This window comes from Camelus bactrianus, chromosome 5 (genome assembly GCF_048773025.1).
Source record: "Camelus bactrianus isolate YW-2024 breed Bactrian camel chromosome 5, ASM4877302v1, whole genome shotgun sequence".
In the NCBI taxonomy this organism is placed as follows: domain Eukaryota; kingdom Metazoa; phylum Chordata; class Mammalia; order Artiodactyla; family Camelidae; genus Camelus; species Camelus bactrianus.
Window position 1 is genome coordinate 47756045 of NC_133543.1, and position 19216 is coordinate 47775260.

The 19216-nt window shown below is 38.7% G+C and overlaps 1 protein-coding gene and 1 long non-coding RNA gene across 7 annotated transcripts in view; one reads left to right on the forward strand and one right to left on the reverse strand.

Moving 5' to 3' along the window:
• COBLL1 (cordon-bleu WH2 repeat protein like 1) overlaps positions 1-14183 on the reverse strand; it is a 141583-nt gene extending 127400 nt beyond the window's left edge. For 2 of the 5 annotated variants that reach the window (XM_074363795.1, XM_074363796.1), the window contains exons 1-2: positions 13939-14127; positions 13152-13266 (exon numbers count right to left, since the gene is read on the reverse strand). In XM_074363795.1, the coding sequence (XP_074219896.1) occupies positions 13152-13266; positions 13939-13948 (125 nt within the window). In that variant the 5' untranslated portion in view covers positions 13949-14127. Of the gene's footprint in view, positions 1-4988; positions 5009-13151; positions 13267-13938 lie in introns of those variants that run through there. The other 3 variants (XM_074363797.1, XM_074363794.1, XM_045507656.2) reach the window with 3 other exon arrangements.
• The window catches only part of LOC123613201 (uncharacterized), a 40986-nt gene continuing 30421 nt past the window's right edge, over positions 8652-19216 (forward strand). The window contains exons 1-2 of one of the 2 annotated variants that reach the window (XR_006720543.2): positions 8652-12821; positions 15561-15623. This is a non-coding gene — a long non-coding RNA (uncharacterized LOC123613201). The remainder of the gene's footprint in view (positions 12822-15560; positions 15624-19216) is intronic. The other variant, XR_006720544.2, reaches the window with a different exon arrangement.

The window sequence follows — 19216 nt, forward strand, 5'->3', positions numbered from 1 at the left end:
AGTCAACAGTTACAGATCCCTCTTCCTCTTACCAATAACTAAAGGCAATTCCTAGATTGCCATTTCATTCTGCAGCATTGGTGGTAAGGTGTAATGGCTCAATTTCTTGTTTCCAGGAGGTGAAAGATCTTATTTTAATCTCTGAAAAAAAAATTCTCTTCAATACATGACAGCCTATGATTGGAATGGTGTCTCAAATTCTGACTCCCTCTTTTGAATAATGATGTTCTTGTGTATGATACTACAACTGAACATTTTCAGTCACTGCATATCAGTCCTAACAAAATCAAAGAAATGCAGTTAGAGTTACTGTCATCTCACACAGGAGAAAAGTGCCATAGTAAAAGGTAAGGCAATTCCCACGATGGTGAGGCGAGGAACCAATGAGAGTTACAATCACCTTGGCAGCATATTCCTAATCTCAGAGAGGGCATTTCTCGCCTCTAAAAGGGAACGGGGTTTTCACTAAGATTAGTGCCCATTTTGTACTCAGCCTTCCAAGAACAACTCCCCTGAATGTGTCACAGAGACCTTCACAGTGGACTTAGGGAAAAAACTAACCCCATCACCCAGTTCTGGGAGAGGAAAATAAGAACAGAGCATGTTCCCTCATTCCTTGGTCTCCAATTAGCATAATGATGCCAGTATTACAAAAGGCTGTTTCCCAGCAATGCAGATAATATTTAAAATTTAATAGACATAAACTGAATGCCTGGTGTGTGCTGGTGTTACTTCCACACTTTTGTTCTGTGCCATCATCTCCTTCCACCACAGAGGAAATGAGGCTCAATGAGAGGAAAGAAAGTGCCTCAGCCAGTGAGTGGCAGAGCAGAGATTCGGTTCCATGTCTTCTGCCTCCAAGTCCATTCGACAACAGCTGCCTGCCAAGCGCTTATTCTGACTTCTGGCTGGACCAGCTCTATTTGAAACCAAAACCAAATGCTGTTAAATGCCAGAGAGCCAAGTGTACTGGTTCGCTGCTTCAAACAACAGTGAGCTAGATTGCTGAGTTAAATGGAGAGTATCCAGCTTGCTTAAAATGCTTTATGGAATGTTCTATCACCTGCCCATGCATTAAATGGTCACTCTTTAGCTAAAGGTTTTTTTTTTTTCTGATGAGTTCTGCCTTAGAATTTCATCTTATTTTGGAACAATGTAAAATGCCAATTTGTTGCCAAAAGCATTCTTAGGGGAAAAAAATGCATAAACTTCTTTTCCACTATAGTATTTGCAGCTCTGTACCCATTTTGAAGTGTAAGTCTCAAAAACACTGGGAGAAGGAGCACTCACACTGATTTTCCTTTCCTAAGTGCCTTTGTGACAACGTAATTTCCTTCATTCATGATACTTCTAAATTCTCAATCTCTTCTTTTGTGAACTGGAAGAATACACCCTCTATTATTTGGTCTCCCTTTTCAGCTACCACTGTTCACAGCAAAAGGCTAATTTCTTCTACCAATTCAAGAACTGAATCAAAACAGCAGCTCTTGACAATTTAGATTTCAGGGTGTTGGCACAAATGAGGAGAAATCTCATGCACTAATTAATTATATAATGACTAATTGCTTCACTCTCAAAACCTATGACCTATTCTGTAAATCAAATGTTACTCAGCCATCACTATTGAAATAGGACTATTTAGGCTGCAAATAATAATACGGCACTTACATCCTGTTAAACAACTCTACCCAAGATGGCCAAAGTTTTTGTCTTCTAAAAGTGTAAGATGGCACTGTCATCACTGGGAATTTTCACTTATACTACTAATGAAATGCATATATCTCTTATAAATACCACTGCAGGGGTTAACGCTAAAAGAGAACCTCAAACCAAGAACAAGAGTTTTGAGGTAGAGTGCTAAGAGACAGTGGTTCCTACGGGAAGTACTGACTACAAGAGAGCACGAGGGAGGTCTCTAAGGTCCCACAAGTATTCTATATCTTGATCTGGTTGGTGATTACATGTTTGCATATATAGAAATTCATTGAGCTGTTTATGATTCCTGCACGTTACTGTGTACAATTTTCTTAAGTCCTATCAAAATTTTTTTAAAAAGAATATGGTCTCTGCTTTTTAGGGTCTCACAATCTGGTTAATTTAATCAAACATACAGGAAAGAGCATTAGTGCAACAGATTGTACACTGCTAAAAGGATGCTAAAGTGACCACTTAATAGCAGCAAACGGGAGAAATAAATCCAAGTATCCATCGATAGGGAGACTGGTTATATAAAGTATGGTTCATTCTTATGGACATAATACACACCCATGGGGGAAAAAGAGCCCTTTATATAATAAAATGGAATAATAACCAAGTTATATTATTAAGGGAAAAATCAAGGTGCAAAGTATTACCAACTGTGCATAAAGAGTAAGAAATAATACACATACACACATTCATTTGCTCCTAACTGTAAGGAAATGCTCTGTCCAGTGGAGTAGCCACCAGCAACATGAGGCTTTTCAGCTCTAAAGATGTGTCTGAGGTGACTAAGAACCTGAAATTTAAATGTTACTTTATTTATTTAAATTGCAAATCTGACAGTATCAAATAATTTTTCTGTTAAAGACAACTTCATTGTTTTATAGAACTAGAAGCATGTTAACCACTGCATCATGTAATGTATCATTTAAATGGAATTTTTCAATCTGTCTCCCAGAAAATTTAAAATTGCATTTGTGGCTGAAGTTTATTTCCATTGGACAGCACTGGTATAGAGTATCCTATGAGGATTTACAAGAACCAGTAGCACTACCTGCCTCTGGGAGAAAACCTGGATGATTAAAACCAAGGGGCATGGGGAAGGGAGAGCTCTCACTGTTTTGTCATTTTTCTCATTTGAATGTTGTGTCATTTGAATATATTGCCTATTAGGAAAGTAATGAATAAATGATGTAAACTATAAACACCACTGTAGAAAATGATTGCCACTGGCATAATCACCAATTAATTTTGGATGGAATCTCTCCCCCCAAAAAGCATACATGGTATTTCTGAAGAGGTTATATATGGTTTTTGGCAGAAAATGTTTTGTAATAACCTAAGATCGCAGAAGTGTTTCACCAACCAACAGTACCAGAGTTACCAACTGAACATGAGAGATTAGACTTCACACCTCGAAGTGCCGTTTCAGTGCCAGCACAGTCCAGCAGTTTTTCACCACTGCCTTTTCTTCCACCATCAGAGACTCTTCCGTTTTTCATTTTTCCATCATTGACTGTATTTTGCCTGTTTTCCTGTTCCTTTCTTCATCTACATCCCCAAATAAATTTTTAATTATCACTACATTTCCATTTAGCACAGCATGCATGTACTTGGCTAACCAAAGCAGGATAAATGCCAGAAAAATTCTCCCCTTCACAACCCATGAAATTAATTTTTTTTTCAGGAAGCAGTAGTATACAAACATAAGCAGATCACAAGAGGCCCAAGGAAAGGGAGTAAATCAGTATTATATAGACAGCTGAGATACACTTAATGTATTTAAATATAAAATTAAAAATCAAATTGCATATGTACAGGGTATTACCATTTCTCCGAAAATTTTCCCATTTTATTTTAAAAATAAACACTCAACATTTTTCAGCTTTGATATAGCCAATTTGGGGACTTCAAATGCATCTATCAATGAAAACTGTTTCTCATTAGCAGTGTTAATTTGAAGCTGATTGGTTCTCTACGATTCAGGAAGGAAAAAAAAAACCTCCATTCTCAACTCCTAAGAGCTCCCCTCCTTTTTTGCTCACTCACCTACCGCTTCCACAAGAATGGCTGACACAGGGCTGCATTGGCGAGTATCATTCTAAGGAAATACTCCTAGGGCCACAGAGATAATGTGTGCAAAGCTCAGCCCCTGAGACAGGTCCTCACTAGTCACACAAATCATGTGCCAGAATGAACAGTCATGACAATAAACAACGGCTTTGACTAGGTCTGATTGGAGAGTGAAGCATTCTAAATAGCTTTAACTATTAAAACAAAATGGCTAAGTGCCAGAATTTTTAAAAATTGCTTCTTGACAGGAAATTGTATGCTATCCTCTGCAAAGACCGATAAAGTGGTGAAGATGTCGATGATGGAATCAAATAGCCAACAGTGTACTTACTCCCTGCCTCCTAAACTATGCATGCCTTCAGCATGGCCCATCATTTCTGCGTGCTCCAAGGCTATTCCTTTAATACCAATGATACGTGGGGTATTTTTTTTGTATTCAAACCATTACAACTATCTATGGGGTTCCAGAAACTTGGTCTCTACCTTGCCTAGGTGATAAAAGGAAACTGTGAATGCCCTAAGTCCATGATGTTCAAAGATTCATGACAACCAACTTCAACTTTTGATGTGCTTAATACCTGGAAGAATACAAAAATTACAGCAAATATTCATTCAACATCTTTAGATAACTTTTAAAATTGCTACTAAATTGAGCTTGCATAATCTGCTTAGTGTCCTAAATAACTATCATCCACACAAAAATGAAAATCCCAAGTGATGCACCAAATATATATATAATACATGTATATGAAATCCTGAATTTGATTAGAAAACTCTGAAAATGCCCGTAAGTAGGTACATTCTAGGTTTTACCACTTATAAGCACTACGTTAGTTGGGAGCACGTTCCTAGGCTTCACAAAGTTACCAGCACAAACTTCAGGACTGCACTGTCTTGGCATCATCTTGGAGCCAATTTCCTATGTATTTCTACATACATACAGAATCACAAACAAATATGAACTACTCTTAGACATTGCTCCTTCAGACCAGACTGTATTTCAAAAATAAAACTGTGGTAAACTAGAGTAGATTACAGGTTGGACTAGGTTCTAGATACAAAAGTTGCCCTAATTAAACATGAGGGGGAAATCCGTATTATTTCCGCTTTCAGATCACTAGCGTTAAATATTTTTCATTCAAAGGAAGTCACACCTAACTTTCCTAGAAGAGGGGAAAAGTTCATAGGAAATAAACTAACACAGTAAAACTTACCCCATTTCAGCAAAAGAGAAAACTGAAGAAGACTGGAATCATAGGATCGCAACACGGAATGTAAAACTTAGTTTCCTTCCACCTGCTAAGATTCTTTGCCACTGTCAGGGCTGCTCTCCTGAAGCACAGCAAAAATGATTCTTGCTTTAAGTTAAAGCATCTAACTGCTTTCTGGGAATGACCACCTTATATGGAAACAAAAGACAGGAAGAAATCACTCGCATAACCTGGTAGGACACTCTGCTCAGTAGTTTTGCTGCCAACTACTAACCGAATCATGGACACCTGGGAATAATGAGCACTGCCTGAGACCATGTAACACAGATGTTGTCTGTAAGACAAGGACCCTGTCTCTTTACTGGAGCAGTGATACTTGCCTATCGGGCATAAAAGAAGAGACAAACAAACGGTTGCTCCTCTCTTTGCCACTTCCACTTTGTATATAACATGCATCCACTTTAGCACAAAGAAGAAAATCAATTCAATGGTTGTTATAATTTTCTTGGCTATTGTGGACTCAATTGGTCTAGAAACTACAGCACATCCATCAGACCTGGGAATGGCAAGGTGGTAGCCATTTTCAGACTTAGTAACTCAATTTCCTGTTTTTCCAGCACAACTAAATTGATACACGACTCTAGCAGCTGTTAAAACTCTGGGTATTCCCCTTGGGGTTATCTAATACTTCCTCACTTCCATCTCTCCAGAAATAATAGCATGTGTGTGTGTGCATGTGCATGAAACTGCAGGTGTTCAGGTTAGAGAGACACAAGTCCACAAGGACTGGTGATAAATGTCCCACCTAGATTTGAGCATCTTAACTACCTCCTTACACATATATCTCAGCATAAGAACAGAGGCCGCAATGGTAGGCTACAAAGTGAAATAGTGTATTTAATTTTTTAAAATACACCAGAATGTGTACAAATTAGTGTTAATCTCTCAAATTAATTACACTGAGAAACAATGCATTTTCTAATTATATCATCATTTAAAAAATATTCTGATTCCTCTGACATTCAATCCTATCTAAAGTCAACCTACACCCCACACACAAGAAAATCAGAATTATTGTTTTAAAAGCACAACCAGATTTTGGGATCAAACTATTGTACCTCAGGTTCTTTTTTGACCCCACTTCAGAGGCTTGCCTCTGAACCACTTGTTATTTTTAAAAAGCAAATCCCCCCAAATATGGATGGTATTTTCACTCTTTTAATTCTATCCAAAGTAATCTTCTACAAGCCTGAGGCAATTAGAAAGGAAAACCTCTGTCCTATTAACCCATAGTCTATTTTAAAAAATAATTATTTGTATTATCTCTAAAGCTCTGACTTCAATGAGGGAGGGCATTCAACAGGAAGGGAACAAGAGTAACTAAAAGAAATTAAAATGAGTGATTTCAGAGATCATTCTTCTCCCTGTTCACCTAGCACCTCCATTCTCATCATCTCACAACCACAAACCTGAAAGACTTGATGGGACTACACTTTTTTTTTTCCTAGAGAGTAGGCAGTTAAGAAAACGACTCAGTTCTGCAGTGCACAGTCCTCCCACCAAATTCCTGAAGGCCTGCCTCTGAGCCACACAGCATGAGAAGGCACAGCTATAATCAGGACATTGCCCAATGTGGGGCACCGCACATGCTGGAAACCCGAACACCTTCATTTTATTTCCTGTGAAACATGGAAATTCGGATCTCTGTATAGACTTGTAACTATTTAAAATACGTTAAAAGCTACAAATAGTACCATTTTCATCTTTCTATATATGAGATAACCATCCCAACTAAAGCATTTTCTTTGTCAAACTACTCCACAATTCAACTCCCCGGCTTTCTTATTTTAATGTCTGAAGTCAATAAATAGTTTTAATGTATTTAAATTTATAAACAGCATTGTGAACTTAAAATATATGAAAAAAAGAAGCTCACTCTTTCATTCTTCTAAAGACTAGTCAGTCTTTGAGATTCTTTTCCAAGGGATTCATTCCTCAGATATGAAGTCTTAACGAAAACTGAAGACATTTGGCCCTTTATAAATAGTCATGGGAAACTTCTTTCTCCCATACTTTTAGTTTGTTTTTACTGTAACAGATGGGGAAAAAATTTAGCAAGGTCATTAAAAAAAAAAAAGGTCTTATATAACAACTATCACCCTAATGATAGAGCTCTAAAAGCTTAAGGATTTGAAATATCTTTAACAGCAACAACAAAAACACTTGCTGAAAATTTTAAAGACAGTTTGCTTAACTCATAAAATAGGCATAAACTGAAAAAGGCTAGACAGGAATTCCTTCTACCTTTAGTCCAGCTTTTCTCAGGCACATTTGTTTCTAACACCTTAACCATACATCGGTCATTTTTCATGAAAGTGTCTTCAAGACAGAAGTTCAGAATTTCTCTTTAAGGTATATTCTGATATCATATAAATGTTAAACTTTTACAATACTTGCCAGCAGGCCAAGCCTACGTCTTTACTTTGGGGAGGGGTTAAAAAGAGACCACTAATCATCATTCTGCAAAATCTCTTACTGTAAGATATATCTTGCTTTATGTAAACAAAACATCATTTTGTTCCAATTTATACTTAAGTTCAATATTTGGACACCCCTTATAAACAAATTTTGTATAAATAATAACTACTTCATTACCAATTTCATAAATTAGCCCATGGGGTTAGCAAACATTTTCTGTATATGGACAGAGGGCAAATAGTTTTAGCTTTGAAGGCCATAATATCTGTGTCTGGACTACTCAACTATATTATGAAAGCAGCCATAAACAATATGCAAATGAGTGGGACTGGCCATGTGCCAAGAATACTCTTTATGAAAACAAGTAAAGGATAAGGGATTAATATCCAGAATATGTAGAGAAACTCCTAAAACTCAACAACCAAAAAATCAAACCCAACTGAAACACAGGCAAAGGACTTAACAAACATTTCTCAAAAAGAAGATTTACAAATGGCCAATAAGCACAATTAATAATGCTCAACTAACTAATCATAGGGAAATACAAATCAAAACTACAATGAGATACCACCTCACATTTATTAGGATGGCTGCCATCAAAAATAAATAAATAAATAGGAAGTGTTGGCAAAGATGTGAAGAAATCGGAAGACTTGTGCACTGTTTTCAGTAATGTAAAATGGTACAGTCGCTATGGAAAACAGTATGGGGGTTCTCAAAAAAATTAAAAATAGAATTACCATATGATCCAGTAATTCTACTTCAAAAGAACTGAAAGCAACTACTATATACAAAATAGATAAACAACAAGTTTCTACTGTATAGACAGGGAACTATATTCAATATCTTATTATAGTAACCTATAAGGAAAAAGAATGGGAAAACAAATACATGTATATGTATGACTGAAACATTATGCTGTACACCAGAAATTGACACAACATTGTAAACTGACTATACTTCAATAAAAAAGAATGCAAAAAAAAAAAACTGAAAGCAGAGTCTCAGAGATATTTGAACGCATGTTCCTAGCCATATTATTCATAATAACTAAAATACAGCCTGTGTCTATTGATAGATAAATGGATCTAAGTAAATGTGCAACACTATTTAGCCTCAAAAAGTAAGGAAATTCTGATATGTGATACAATGTGAATGAACCCTGAGAACACTATGATAAGTCAAATAAGCCAGTCACAAAAAGACAAAGACTTATATAAAGTAACCAGAGTAGTCAAAAATCATAGAGATAGAAAGGAGAAGAGCAGTTGCTAGGGAGCACAGGGGAGAGGGAGTCACTGTTTAATGGGTACAGTTTCAGTTATGCAAGATGAAAAGTTTTGGAGATGAATGGTGATGATTGTTGCACAACAATATGAATGTACCTACTACCACTGAACTACACACTTAAAAATGGTTAAGCTGGTAAATTTTATGTCTATTATACCACAATAAAAACAATGGGAGAAAAGAAGAGAAAAGATAAACAGGTGGAGGGCCCGTTTCAACCTTCTAGACATAGTTTGCTCAGCCAAAGTTTGCTGACAAGTGAGCTAGGATATTACATTTTAAGTTCTAAGCATAGCTATAATACTTTTAAAGTTAATGTCAAACTACCACTTCTATACAATATCCCCTTCCTTTGTTTTTTCCCTTCATAGTTAGTTTTTTTTTTAGTAAAGCTCTTAATATCAGGAGCCAATCTCTCAGTGCCTAGAAAAACATGTTTTATATAAAATAAGGGCTCACAAGTTTTGACTGATTAATTATATAAAAGCAGCTGTCTCAATAACATGAAGCTTGACAATTATTATTATATAAATATACCTGGCACTTCAATAATGAGGTTAAGTGACAATGTTATTCAATTATCCTTTAACACATTCAGGGGAAACTAGACTTTGAACAAAATGTCTAGAATTGTCTTAATAAACAATTTCATTTTTCTTATTTGGTAGTCAAAAACCCACTTTCGGAATTATGCTATAATAAATTTAATAGCCGCCAAAGAGCAAAAATAAGTACAGATATGACTGTCATCTGACAAAAGAAGGCTGTCAATTTACTGAGTAAAATTAAATCATACCAAACACGTGAGAATGTTAAATACGACTTTAAAGACATAAACCAAATATTTAAGCTCCTTTCAAATGCAAGGCACTGGGCTTTTTCTTATGCATTTGAGTATGTAGGAGGTTTCTTTTTTTTATTATGCTATGAACATGATTTTAAGAAGAATCAAGACAATGCATCTATAAAGCCACTTTGAATAATACATTCAGTATAGTCCGTGGTAGCAAACATACTGGGTGACAGGCCTAGTGAAGAGCATAGGTTTTGGGATCAGACCTAATTTCTATTACTCTTGCATCCCTTAGCATTGTATGACCTTGCGTATGTTAATTAAGCTGAGTCCCAGTTCCAAAATTGTAAAATGGAGTTAATATATTTCCTCAAAAGAGAGTAAAAAAAAAAAAATTAAACAATACTGTAAAGCACCTAAATGGAATCTTTTAAAAACTAAAATAAAGCTGAAAGTTAGACTCTTGAGTTTCGGAAAACTGATTAATACCAACCTCCACTCCATTTACAGCTTCATCTTTACCCCAGCTGTTGAAATCGACTTAATCAACAGTTTGGTTCGCAGAGCTGGTTGCATATTAGAATCACCTAGCAGCATTTTAACCCCCACCACCCCCCATGCCCTTGTCCCCGCCCAGGCCAATTAAAATTAGAATAGATAGGGGTGTGAGAGCTTGGGTGTTAGTTTTAAAGATACCCAAGTAATGTTGAAACCTCAGCTAAGGCATTCAACTTTTAAGTAGTGAATAAATGTTAGTCAAGAAGTACTCAAGTTTATACAACCAGTAAAACTTTAGAACCAATAATGCATCCAAATAAAAGCTTAAGACAGTGGCTGAAATGAAATCATTTCTTAATTTTTACTATGTCTTCAATCAACTCCATAGTGCCAGTGCTGCAAAATTATTTTAAAAAACAGGCTCTTTTACCCTAACCCATTTCTGAAAATTTGTTTCAGAATCAACACTAAAGGCCCTCAAAACAAGGTCAACTACACTTTTGACATTTAAATTTCATAGGGTTAAATATATACATATGTATTCTTGGGCAAGAAAAACCAGTACTAGTAGTTCTAAAGATAAGGTTCCCAACTGACTCTGAAATTTATCATATTGTGGTTAGGAAAAGATTAAATGCAGTTAACGCAATGAACTGGGCAACTAAAGTCCTGGGTTTTCCTTCAGGTTTTGCCACTAATTTGCTCCAGGACTTCAGTTAAATCACTGCGTCTCGGCTTCAGATTCTCATTTGTAAATTAAGGAGTTGAACTAAATTCCTTCAAGGTGACCTGTTACAACGATGTAAAACTTGGAAAATTACACACAGAGGGATTCTTCAGAACAGTAATATCCAAGGATTAGGACTAAACTAGGCCTCATAGACTACTGGAGTAATAAGTCATGATTTAATTAGTTTTATAGTACGGAATTTACTTTCCAAACCTAACAATTTATTATAACATATTGACTGGATTTCCTCTGCCACCTCCCAAATACCTGTATCTAGGATAATTTTTTTCCCCACAATTAAAACCTTTTTAATGTTCTGGGGTTCTGAGAAAAAGAACAAAAACAACACTGAATACTGAACAGTCAACAAATATTATATAATAGGCACCTGGAATATGCCAAGAGACAAGACAGACAAGTAAAAGAAAAAGTAGAGAGGAAACTCTTTTTTACGTTTATACCTTTCCGATATTGTTAACTTCTCCGGATAGAATAATGCAAAGTAAAATGATACATTAAGGAGGTGGTATTTTAGATAAGATGTTGAAGCATTTTTCCAGATGTCCTTCCTTAAATTTTGAAAGGGCAAGGCAAAATTCCTAAAAAGTATTTCCTTCATATTTGAGAAATTAGATAAAGCAGTTTTGTACATTCTTTTGAAGCAAAGAATTTATCAGTTTAACCTTTAAATTCTCAAAAGCAAAATCTGACATATCTTACTACAGTCATGATCATCACTAGAAAGCTCTTTCCGTTTCCTTTATCTCAGAACCATCTGATCTCACTTGACTATTTCACTCAAAAGTATTATTTAATTTCTGAACAACCTGTAAGTGTATTAGTGTATTTTGTGTATGTGTGTATGCTGGGTCCTTTTTTTTTTTTTAACAGTACCTTAACCTAATCCATCTTCAAATCCACCAATTTAATACTATCTTATTTTGGGGTACCTGAATACATCTGGGTTCCATTTGCAGGTCCTTGCTTTTATGATTAATATGTTTCTGCCAATATATGTCTTTCCTCATAATCCTAATGTGACAATATATGAAAGAATATATAATATCTAAAAAATGAAAAAACTGAGGGAAGAATAGGAACGAAAGTCAACAGAAACACAGCTATTTGCAGAGGGGAGAAGATAACTAATTGGAACAAAATGAAAGAATTAATTCATACACTACATGTTTCCTCTACGTAAGCATTATTATAAATATCTTTTACATTAGTCATGTTGCTTTGAGACTTTTCCATGTTTCCTCTAGACAACTGCCAATATTCGCATGGTCTCTGATGAATAAACATGCTGTGACTTGCTTCTAAGGAAACACGTGTCATGTTCCAGGGAAAAATGACTTCTCTACTCTTAAATCAGGAAAACTGTATAACTCTCATTGATTAGTTACAAAGTCGATTTTTCCTTAGCGTTTCTTTTCTGAAAAACTCATATTTTCTTTAGGGCATTTCTGTGTTCCGATTAACTATCAGAAAAGAAATTGAGTTGGGGGGACACTTGCAGAGAAACGTTACACCTCCTCAAAGGGGTTTCCCACTTCGGAAGCTCATCTAGCGCCCATGTTAAGTGTTCACTGTTTACCAAGACCAAGGTTATATTCAGGTTCTCCCCTTCTCCTGCAGAACTACCTGTTCTCATTACTGTTTACCCAAACGCTTAGCAAGTGATTATTAGCATATCTGGCAGGAAGAAGTGCTTCATTTAATATTAACTCACCATGTGACAGCCCCTTCCCCTCCAATCTCCTCTAAACACGTGAGGATACGATGAAAACTATTGCTTGTAGTCTGACTCTGCGCTGGGCTTTGGCACCAGCAATTGGCCACAAGCACACACACCCCCAGTCAGAGGCGCGCACCCGGCCCGGTCCCGGAACTGTCATGCGGGCTGACAGCTGGCACACCTTCCTGTTGCCCTCCACCCGCTCGCAGAAAGCCCCTTCCCAGCAGTCACCCTGACACTGCTCACCTGCTGGGCCTCAGCCCTCGGCCAAGGAAACTTTTCTCCCCCTTCCCAGGAGCTCACTTACAGGTATCCTCCTCTGCTCTCCCAGAGCCCCAACAAGGAGCTCTTTGTTACCATTTTTGCTCTCGGACTCCTCGCTCAATTCCTGGCATTCAGCTGCCCTTAGGCAACTCACAGCAGCCCGGGTAGGAAAGCAATCGAAAATGACCCGAGCCCCGACCCCGGGCAGCCTCGGAGGAGGCCGGGAGGAAGCAGCCTCGTCGGTCGCGTGTCCCGCGGAGGGAGAATCAGGCCACCGGCGGGGCGGCGAACTGCCAGCCAGGTGACCGGCTGGAGGCCCGGCTGCCCTCGCCCTCCCCGTCCCCGGTGATCGGCGGCGCGGAGCGGGAGGCTTACCCTGCGGGGGCCGCCGGCTGGGGAGCCGGCGGGGAGTCCTGAGCGCGCGGGGCTCTGCCGTCCATCGCCCTGCGGGGCGCTGCGCGGGCTCCGGCTCTGAGGCGGCGCGTCACTGCTGGAGTGGGAGAGGCCGGCGGGTCAGGGCGGGACGCGCGCCTTCCCGAGGACTGAGCGGGGCTGGCCGCACGTCAGCAGCCCGCCCGAGCCGCCCCAGCCTCGGGCCCGCCCGTCTCCCGGGTGCGCTTCCACCTGCGGGCCCGGCTCCCAACCCGCGGGCGCGCCGCCGCCGGGTCTAGCGGCTGCCCGGAGCGGCGGCGGCGGCGGCGGCGGGAGGCGGCGCTGCAGCCCCCGCCCCGTGGGGTTACTGGGTAGCCATTTGGCGCCTCGTGGGGAGGGAGCGGAGCTGCCCTGGCTGGAAGGAGGAGGAGCGGGGCGAGGGGCGAGGCGCACAGGCACCTCCGCCACGCCGGCAGTGCGATCCCGGGCTCCTCCGGCCGAGTTTGCACAAGCAAAACGCCCTGGGAAAACTTTTCGCGAGGAAAAGTTGGGAAGGCTCCTACTTTCTTTTCAAAAGGAGACAGTGGCTCCCTGTTCTCTCCCGCGGCTTCCTCTCCCACTCCTCCCTCCCCCGGCCAGCGCGCTCGCTTTTGGCTCTCAAGCCGCGACTGGAAGGAAGGGGAGAGCGTCAGCCTTTCCGAGGCTCAGCCCGGTGCCCGGCCGGCCGAGGCAGCGCCTCTCCTTGCCCCGCGGGCGGCTGCCGGGCCTCTCCCCGGGTCGGCTCACTCACCCTGCCCCATTTCCCTGTCCAGAGCCCGGGAGCTCGCAGCCGCCTCCGCCGGACGGCCACCCAGAAGTGGCGACCGGGCTCGGTGGCATCGGAGCGAGACAGGCAGCGAGCCGGAGAGAGAAACGGGGCGGGAGTGGGCGAGAACCGAGTGGTAATTTCCTTCCCCCAGGGCTTGGGGGCTTTTGGGTCCAGCGAGGGAAGCCGAACGGAAAGGAGGCTCCCACGCGGAGTGTTCCCATTCCCACCGCTAGGGCGTCGCTTCGGGAAGCCCGACGCTCCCCGGCCGCACAGGTGGGGAGGAAGGGAGGGCACCTGCCCTGCGAGCAGCTGAGGGGAGGACCCCGGCGGCCGCGGAAGTGCCTGCAGAAACTCGCAGAACGGGGCCTACAGCTTGCCCTCCCTGCGGGCTGACCTTCCTCGTCCGGGGTGGTGGTGTGTTTTTATTTTTCAAACCTGACCTCTAAGGTGGCTGTTCTGTTAAAAGCATACCTTTGACACTGTAATCAGGGGCAGGTTTAAGCTTGCCCCGTTTTTAAAGGCATATATATATATATTTTAAGCCTATAATAGCTGTGACATGAGGACTGAACAATATTATGTCTGATGACAGTCTATAAACTAAGAATCGAATGATAGATTTTATTCACCTCAAGTTTTACAGGAAGAAAGGAATCACAAACACAACCGTGTACTTGTTTGTACGTTTTAGTTCCCACGTGCCTGGTCTTTAGGTGTTCTTTACACCTGACAAACTGGTATATTTGCATATCTTGTATGTTATTATAAGTGCCAATTCTTGTCAGGTGCAAGCCATTTTTGATGGGCCCAAAGCTTGCATTCAGAAAAGTAATGTGAAATTAATTAAGAAATTAACTTTACAGTTTAAAAATATTTCAATAAACTGTAGTAGAGAGGTTAGGTGAAGGAGCATCCTAAAGCAGGCCTCTACTGTGGTATTAGTATCAAGTAACACATCTGTGTTAGCCAATTCACCCTTAGTAGAGTAACACATGGTAGGTGGTAAAAATTAAATTGATACTTAGAACCAGTGCTTGACTAACTACTCCTTGTAGCAACCAAAAAGATTGCTGAAACTAATGTAGGAAGTACCTAGTAATATACCATTTGTCTCTTATGGACAGTCATTATTATTTATTCCTTCTTGTGCATAATATACTCCTTTCAGTGTATCTCTCCCTATGAAAAGAAAAAAGTGGTTTATTTGGGTTAAAATATTGGAACCACATGAGAAAAAGTTGCTTTTTAATATTTTACATAATATTAATATCTAATCAATTCCTTTATCTCCATCTGGGTTTTATTAAACACAGGTTAAACAATTCATGAATCAGTTATGCCTCTAAATGACTAGTTTTTACAGTTGCTCACACAGACAATAATGTAAACATTGAGTAATAGTGAAACTACTTAAAGTCTGTAACTTTCCATCACCAGATGAAGATTAAACATTTGTTAGTTTCCACCTTAATTTATGACATGCTAGTAATTTTATTGACTCCATTAGTCTAATCTGAAACATAAAACATTACCATAACATTTCATAACTGCTGAAGGCATTTTTGAGTGCTCACCAATCTCTCCTGCTCTCCTTTGAGTTTTAGGCATACGGGAGGATTATACTCTTCACCCCACTGAAATTAGGCATGGTGACGTAACTTGCTTTGGTAAGTAAATGTGAGCAGGTATAAAATCTTTCATTACCTGGTAGAATCACTTAAGGGCCAGTGCTTGACAGTCTATACTCTCCTCTCCTGCTGCTGCAATCATGGAAGTTTATACTAAGATGAAGGTGGTTCAGGACTGAGGGATCCTGTACAATTGTACTATTACCCTGAGCACAGCTGCCCTGGAGAGCCGCAGAACCTACAGCAGAATCTGTATAAAGCAAGAAATAAACTTGGGTTAAGCTACTAAAATATAGAGTGGTGTGTTGTCTGGCATTCCTTAGCCTACCCTAGATATAATTATGTTTGACAACTTTCAGAATCCCTAATAGGGTAGGCTTGGTGTTCTCATATGGCGGGCACTAAACTGTCTCCCCTGTAATCTGCTGCTTACATAGTTCATTAGCAAAATAGCAATGGACGTTGTTATAAATCTTTGTACATAATAGTGGGAAACTACCCCACCCCCAAACACACACACATCCTTCCCACTCATTGTGCTGAACTGTTGCAAAATTGCCCAAGTTTCCAACATTCTGCTCAAATTCTCTGTTTGGAAATCTCCCCTCCCCCACTCCATCCAGTCATTTTTAATGCTTGTGCTTAGGTGTTATCTCCTCTGGAAGATTTTCTGGACTGTACATGGAGAATCAGTCCTTCCCTTTCTTAGCCTGCTTTAGATTCTGCCAGGTGGGGCCAGGCCCCATGACACTTTGTTTTAGTTATTCATTTACACAGTAACAGAGTTGGACGGCTTAAGGGGCCACTCTCATCCTTTGTGTCCTAAAAGGATAGCCCAGAACACAGGAAGCTCTCTGCCCATATTTGTGGAATGAATTAAAGAGTGAGGGAATCTTTTAAAAACTCCCCTCCTCAGAAGACTTGTAAGAGGCAAGTGGGACCTCATGTCAGAGAACAATTGAAAGCAGCTGGTAGACCATTTTAAATGGAACAGATAAAAGTTGAGTTTATCCTGCTAGGGAGAGAAGATTTATTGTCCACATGGTTACCTTATGGATTTAATTTCAAAATCACCAGGTAGAGAAAAGGTCTATTTAGCTATATATGTCTCTGGATGATAATCTAGGTTTCAGATTTCTGCTGGAGAATATTAAAAAATAAACCGGTTTATATACTTAGCAAATACATATGTATTTATATAAAAAGCAGACATCCACAGGTTCAAGTGGGCAATGCAAAACTTGTTAGAAAATGAAATTGGGGTATGTCTAAATATTTTGTAAACTTTGGAACGATGAAAACCTTTTTAATGTTCAAGTATGCTTTTCTTCAAGTAAAAGTGCCACTGAAAAGATTTATTATTTGAAGTGGAAAAAAAAGATCACACTTCTGAGGTGGTGAATGTCCTCCTATGCATTTCATTTCTACATATTACAACATAAAGGAAGTGATTATTTTATATCTTCCTAGATTGTGTGTGTGTGTGTGTGTGTGTGTGTGTGTGTGTGTGTGTGTGTGTGTGTGTGTGGCTTTCCATAGCAAGATCAGAGAAGTTGCAAGGTAGGATTCAATTTTAATGGACTTCTTCATTCAGACTTCGTATTTCTAGAAGCTACTTAATCTCAGGCAAGCATGTGTATCATTAAGGTATTTATGCATAAGTTTATTTATGACAACAGGGAGCTAAAAACTGGGGTTGTGGCTTTATTCCCAGGTCTGGAATATATCCATAATAGTTTATTATCATTTCATCTTCATTTAGCGTTTTATAATTTACAGAGTCCAAAAAATAGGTTAAAATTTTGCAAGTGTTGCTAACATTCAATGTTCCCTATATAAATGCTCCATGAGAAAGTTTTACATGTTCTATGAGAAAGCTTTATCTCAAAGTACCAAAAATCTTTCTTTTTCTTAGCTACCAGGAATCCTGGGCCAGGGTTTTTATTTGGTCACTACCGCCTCTCTCTGTCGTTGGCATATCTGCTTTTCCCTCTTCTCTCATTCTTATTTATAATTTTATTTACTTATTTATTGTATATATATATATTTTTTTTATTGAGGTATAATCAGTTTACAATGTTGTGTCAATTTCTGGTGTACAGCATAATGCTTCAGTAATACATGAAAATACATATATTCATTTTCATATAATTTTATTTTAATATCCTTTACTTTAAAACTGTCCAACAATTGTTTCATAGGTGAAAATAAATAAATTCACTAGATATAATTTTTTGCAATAATATGATTTCTTTAATACAGAAAGCACCATTTTATGAAAAACTTTCTTAATTTCTTTTATTGGAAAACTTTTTTCCTTTTTACATTGAAGACAGAAATATACACAGGAAAATTTTTAAAAAATTAATTTTTTAAATGATTTCATGTTTAGTATAATGTCTAGTGTATGTGATTATAAGAACTTACAGAATTCACTTTGTCCATTGAAATTAGTTCAAGAGCAATTTTTTTTTAAGAGCAATTGCTAATTAAATTTATTTTAAGGGAAATACAATACCTAAAAGCCCTATTGTTTATATAGCTTTTAATAATCATGGTAATCATAGTTATTTTTATATGTAAAGAATGCTCATGACATTTATATGTGAAATACATGACATACTTGAATGAAGTGTTGATACAAATCTTCAGGTTATCAAGTATTTACTATAATGTATGCCTCCTCTTTATTGCATACCACATGTATGTTTTTGAAGGGTCAGTGTGGAAGATATTACACTTTTTATACTGTTAAGTAGAAGAAAGAGAAGTTGTATTTGGCTATTATATTCCTAAAATACAAGTAAAACCCTTTTTTCTCTAAAAAAAATTAATATTTACTTATATCAAGTTTAAAGAAAATAAGAACAATACTGTCTATCAAGTAAAAATGTAAATTACACTTTCCATGGCCCTATGTTTAGAATATAATTATATTATCATGTTATGCCTTTTATCTTTTGGAAGCTCACTTATAACCAAGCATTCTAGAGATTAAAGGTACAGAAATACATGCGCTTTCTGGTTAATTTTAATGTGCTTTTAATTCATCAGACTTTATATTTTGAAACTTAGACAATCACCGAACATTTTCTTAAAACAGACTTTCCAAGTAGATTGCATATTCATAAATTAAATTTTATTTCAATAAAGGGACTATTTACTGAATGTCTGCAATATAAGCATTGTCCCCGGGGAACAAAGATGGCAAAGATATTGCCACTGCCCTGGAGGGGCTCACAGGCCACTGGGATCATCAATAATATTTTTGTGGCCCTCAACCAAGTGAAAATTAAAGGAAATTGGTCAGTAATCAGTGTAGAATCCTCTACCTCTCTTCAAAAAGATAAATGTATTTTCAGTCCTATATATCAAAAGAAAAAATACCTAGTTTAGTATGCTATGTCTCTTATAAATGGCACTGTAGTTCTATATTATCATACCCATTTCTAGGCAAAGGCTCTCCTATTCCCATGCCCACATTCCAGGACAGAGGTGAAGCCTACAGAAACGTGCACAGGCACGCAGGCGTGTAAATATTCAGTACAGTGGACTTGCAGGAGGGCTTAGTTTTCAGTACCCATCCACAGTCTAAGCTACAGATTCTGATATGTCAGCATTAAGTTGTCTAA